The 4,974-nt window shown below is 37.0% G+C and overlaps 1 protein-coding gene across 1 annotated transcript in view; it reads left to right on the forward strand.

Annotated features, from left to right (window-relative positions):
• The window catches only part of LOC110446008 (zinc finger CCHC domain-containing protein 7-like), a 17,475-nt gene extending 13,581 nt beyond the window's left edge, over nucleotides 1–3,894 (forward strand). The window contains exons 9-10 of the mRNA XM_021490938.1: nucleotides 238–396; nucleotides 2,793–3,894. Of these exons, the coding sequence (XP_021346613.1) occupies nucleotides 238–396; nucleotides 2,793–2,947 (314 nt within the window). The 3' untranslated portion in view covers nucleotides 2,948–3,894. The remainder of the gene's footprint in view (nucleotides 1–237; nucleotides 397–2,792) is intronic.
• The last annotated feature ends 1,080 nt before the right edge of the window (nucleotides 3,895–4,974 follow it).

Below are 4,974 nucleotides of genomic sequence, written 5' to 3' on the forward strand. Positions count from 1 at the left end.
GGGGGAGAGACATAAGTTTAAATGTCATATCACTACTTCACTAGCCTTAGTTGACATCCCTGTTGTTTCCATCATTGTGTGTGGTGGGGGGAGAGACATAAGTTTAAATGTCATATCACTACTTCACTAGCCTTAGTTGACATCCCCGTTTTTTCCATCATTGATGATGTTGCTCTGAAACATAACTTCAGTAAGAGTATGATGGGAACAGCTGATTTCTTGTGTTGTTATTCATAGATGATGATACACAGACACAACCAAAATCACAGAAGAAGAGGAAGAAGCAGGGAAATAGAAATTCAGACAATATGGGCACCAGGGTTAGAGGGGAGAAGGAACACTACATGCAGTCAGGCCAAGGGAAACACAGACCAGCACAAAACAAATTTAGCAAAGGTAGGAAAACTTTATTCAGAATACCCTGGTACTGTATACAGTTTTGGATTTTCTCATGGTTATTTTCACATTTCTATCAGAAAGTTAATACTCCTGCGATGAAGAATTCACAACAAAGAGGTAGGTCAGTGATATTTTAACACAGCGATACACAATAACTTTCATTTGCTCTTAATCCTATTGTATTGCACTTGATCTACCGTTTGAAAATGTGTACTAAAAGCTGTTTTTAGTGTTTGGGTACAATTCTTACCCGGAAACCCGAAAATTCACACTTCCATCAAATACAAAATGCTTTGTTTATAATGTATATCTTAGGGAGGTCCTTATTTTCTAGTCTTTAATCATGTCTCCCCTTCGAATGAAAGGAGACATATTGTACTAGTACTGGTTCTTCTTCTGGTTCTTCTTATAGTAACGTGTCTAGGAAATAAATCTTAAACCGTTAAAGATATTATGATGAAACTTGAGGTATGCCTGCATCACCCACAGAAGGTGTGCAGTGCACTAGAATTAGGTCACTGTGACCTTCACCTCAAGGTAAAAGGTCAAATATGTGCAACATTTTCAGTAAATTCTTGTCTGACCTGTAAATTATAAACAGTTACAGATATCTTGATCAAACTTGAAGTATACCTGCATCACACACAGAAGGTGTGCAGTGCATTGGAATTGTGTCTCGTGCCCTACTATATACGGAGTTATGGCCCTTTGTTTATTTTTCATACTTTAGTTTGTCTGGAGCATAAGTTCCATGTTATTTCACCAATATTGACCAAAGAGAATGTTTTTGTTAGGTAGATTATACCCTGACTATTATCAACACATACTCTAGAACTATAACGCTAACATGGCACTTTAATTCGCTGAATTGGATGATGTTATACCATACGAAGCATTTCATATACTAATATTTACCATATAATAACGTTTGTGCGAATCGAAGTCTGTTCACCATCGTGACTCTTACCGGAAATCAGACACTGGATTATAATACAATTTTAATTAGAATAGAGTACAGACAAGAATATCCGGAAGTTTATTTTTTATATCAGAATGTGAATCTTTACTTATTTGTTAATATATAATGTAAGACGAATACTGACACTTGATAGAATATTTTGAACATTATGTACATTATTTAAAGGCGATTCTAGACGCTCATGTACATTGTATGTATATTTATATGTATGTTTATGTCATAAAATTTTGAAAATATAATAAAAAATAAAAATATTGACCAAACTTATCACATTTATGTATCTTAGGAAGGCGGAATCTCTCGCGCTAAAATGGGGTCTTGTCCCCACTATATACAGAGTTATGGCCCTTTGTTTATTTTTAATACCTTAGTTTGTCTGGAGCATAAGTTCCATGTTATTTCACCTATATTGACCAAACTTATCACATTTATGTATCTTGGGAAGGCGGAATCTCTCGCACTAAAATGGGGTCTTGTGCCCCACTATATACAGAGTTATGGCCCTTTGTTTATTTTTAATACCAAAATTTGTCCACAGCATTACCTCCATGTTATTTCACCTATGTTGACCAAACATGCTATAGTTATGTATCTTGGGAAGGCGGAATCTCTCGCACTAAAATGGGGTCTTGTGCCCCACTATATACAGAGTTATGGCCCTTTGTTTATTTTTAATCCCAAAATTTGTCCACAGCATTACTTCCATGTTATTTCACCTATGTTGACCAAACATGCTATAGTTATGTATCTTGGGAAGGCGGAATATCTCGCACTAAAATGGGGTCTTGTGCCCCACTATATACAGAGTTATGGCCCTTTGTTTATTTTTAATCCCAAAATTATATTATATAATTCCATATTATTTCTTTATGTTGACCAAACTAAGTAAATATATAATAATACAGTACATAGTGAATATGTTTTGTTGTATACATGTCCTAAATACACTAAGTTTAAGTTTATAAGAATTAATGAGCCAATAGAGGAACCAGATTGTTATTGGATGTGTGATCATTCCTATTTTTATGTAAATGTGTCTATAGTACCATAGCTGCCAAAACTTAACCAAAATTGTTAAGAAAATTTAACATGAACCAGAATAATTTGAAAGTTTAATGGTTTAGAGTTTACACACCCTAATCTTGATGTGATCTTTCTATTCTTCCAAATATGCATATTGGCTAATAAGGGGAGATATAAGTTTTTGTTCATAAAAACCAAAAACAAATTTCTAGTTATAAATATACGACCTGGAATGTAACATATAAGTTATACATGTTTTCTTCAACGTTATGTCCCCAATCAGACAACATCACTTTTTATTGCTGTGTTATAGGAAAAGTTTGTTTGGGCTGTAATTAATAATATGAGCACACAACTCGCCAATACAGTACAATTTTATTCCTTATTCCAGGGAAGGAGTGTGTGGTGAAAACTGGTTGGCAGGCTTACAACCCTCCACACAAAAGGGATAAAACACACAACTTTGATAGAGGATTCAAAACTTCTTACTACCAAAACAAGATACCTTATCAACATAACAAGAAAACAAGATCAAGTACCGCTTAAGTGTGAGGGCAGGGTTTGTTTGGGAGAGGTTGTGAAAGCTTGATGTTTATATACTGGAGTAGTGGGACCACCTACTACATTCGTACATGTGAAAAGCAACAATTCAATGTGTATGCTTGGAAAGGTTTAATTTACAGACTTCCATTTTGCTAATCAAATGAGATTTTTGAAAAGTGTTAACACAATCTTTACGTGAAAAATATCATTCCCCTTTCTCCTTGTTAGAGAGTAATGTGTTTTTGTGAGAGTGTTGATAACCTGTTCATGATCTTGTGTACTGACAAGATTATATGATCTGAGGCACAGTCTTGTACATGTATTTGCGGATACAGGACAGAACACCTGATGGTAAACCAGTGGATACAGGACAGAACACCTGATGGTATACCAGTGGATACAGGACAGAACACCTGATGGTAAACCAGTGCATACAGGACAGAACACCTGATGGTATACCAGTGCATACAGGACAGAACACCTGATGGTATACCAGCGAATACAGGACAGAACACCTGATGGTATACCAGCGGATACAGGACAGAACACCTGATGGTATACCAGTGGATACAGGACAGAACGCCTGATGGTATACCAGTGGATACAGGACAGAACGCCTGATGGTATACCAGTGGATACAGGACAGAACGCCTGATGGTATACCAGTGGATACAGGACAGAACACCTGATGGAAAACCAGTGGATACAGGACAGAACACCTGATGGTAAACCAGTGGAGACAGGACAGAACACCTGATGGTATACCAGTGGATACAGGAAAGAACACCTGATGGTATACCAGTGGATACAGGACAAAACACCTGATGGTAAACCAGTGGATACAGGACAGAACAACTGATGGTAAACCAGTGGATACAGGACAGAACACCTGATGGTAAACCAGTGGATACAGGACAGAACACCTGATGGTAAACCAGTGCATACAGGACGGAACACCTGATGGTATACCAGTGCATACAGGACAGAACACCTGATGGTATACCAGTGGATACAGGACAAGACATATTATGGTATACCAGCAAGATGATCTTGGTCTTGTTAACAAAAGAATGTCCAGCCCAGCAAGTACATATTATTTGTGTTACACTTTCTGATTTACTTGACTTGCAAAGCAGCTTCAATTTAAATTTCAGTAACTTATTATGTGCTTGATAAGGTTGCATCTGGTGTACAACCTTTACAATTGTCTTTTAAAAGGATTGAAATAACTTGCACTCGTAAATTCTGGAACAGTTTCTATGAACAAGGCGCAATTGTCTAAATACACTCTTACTGATACTGGCTTTAGAGTGGCCAAACTTGTAGATACTGACTGTAGAGTGGCCACACTTACAGATACTGGCTGTAGAGTGGCCACACTTACTGATACTGGCTGTAGAGTGGCCACACTTACTGATACTGGCTGTAGAGTGGCCAAACTTGTAGATACTGACTGTAGAGTGGGCACACTTACAGATACTGGCTGTAGAGTGGCTACACTTACAGATACTGGATGTAGAGTGGCCACCCTTTCAGATACTGGATGTAGAGTGGCCACACTTACAGATACTGGATGTAGAGTGGCCTCTCACAGGGACTTGATAAAAGAGTAGCCACTTACGTCTTATGTCTTCATTGTGTAGAATACGATACAATTTCAAGATTTAATAACTGATTGAAGAGAAATATTTGATTATGAAAATGAAAACCTAATTTAACATCCTTTATGAGTTGAATAAAAGTAACAAACACATGCTATCATATGTTACATTTTTTTTCATCATTGAACTGTAACAATAGTCCAATAGGCCTGCGTCACTCACCTGTTATTCCATGCCGTCACAAACTCATCTCAAACTTGATAACACAACAAACTAAGTATCATTACTCTATGGATTTACTGGATAGGTATGAATTTATTTTGGAAGAGTTGCACTTAATTTTTATTTGTCATCTTTTGACTGCCTTGGTGACATTGAATATGGGTAAAGATACCTGGAAGCCTTTTAAAGGGTTTTACGATGGTGACC

Source organism: Mizuhopecten yessoensis, unplaced genomic scaffold (assembly GCF_002113885.1).
Source record: "Mizuhopecten yessoensis strain PY_sf001 unplaced genomic scaffold, ASM211388v2 scaffold2441, whole genome shotgun sequence".
In the NCBI taxonomy this organism is placed as follows: domain Eukaryota; kingdom Metazoa; phylum Mollusca; class Bivalvia; order Pectinida; family Pectinidae; genus Mizuhopecten; species Mizuhopecten yessoensis.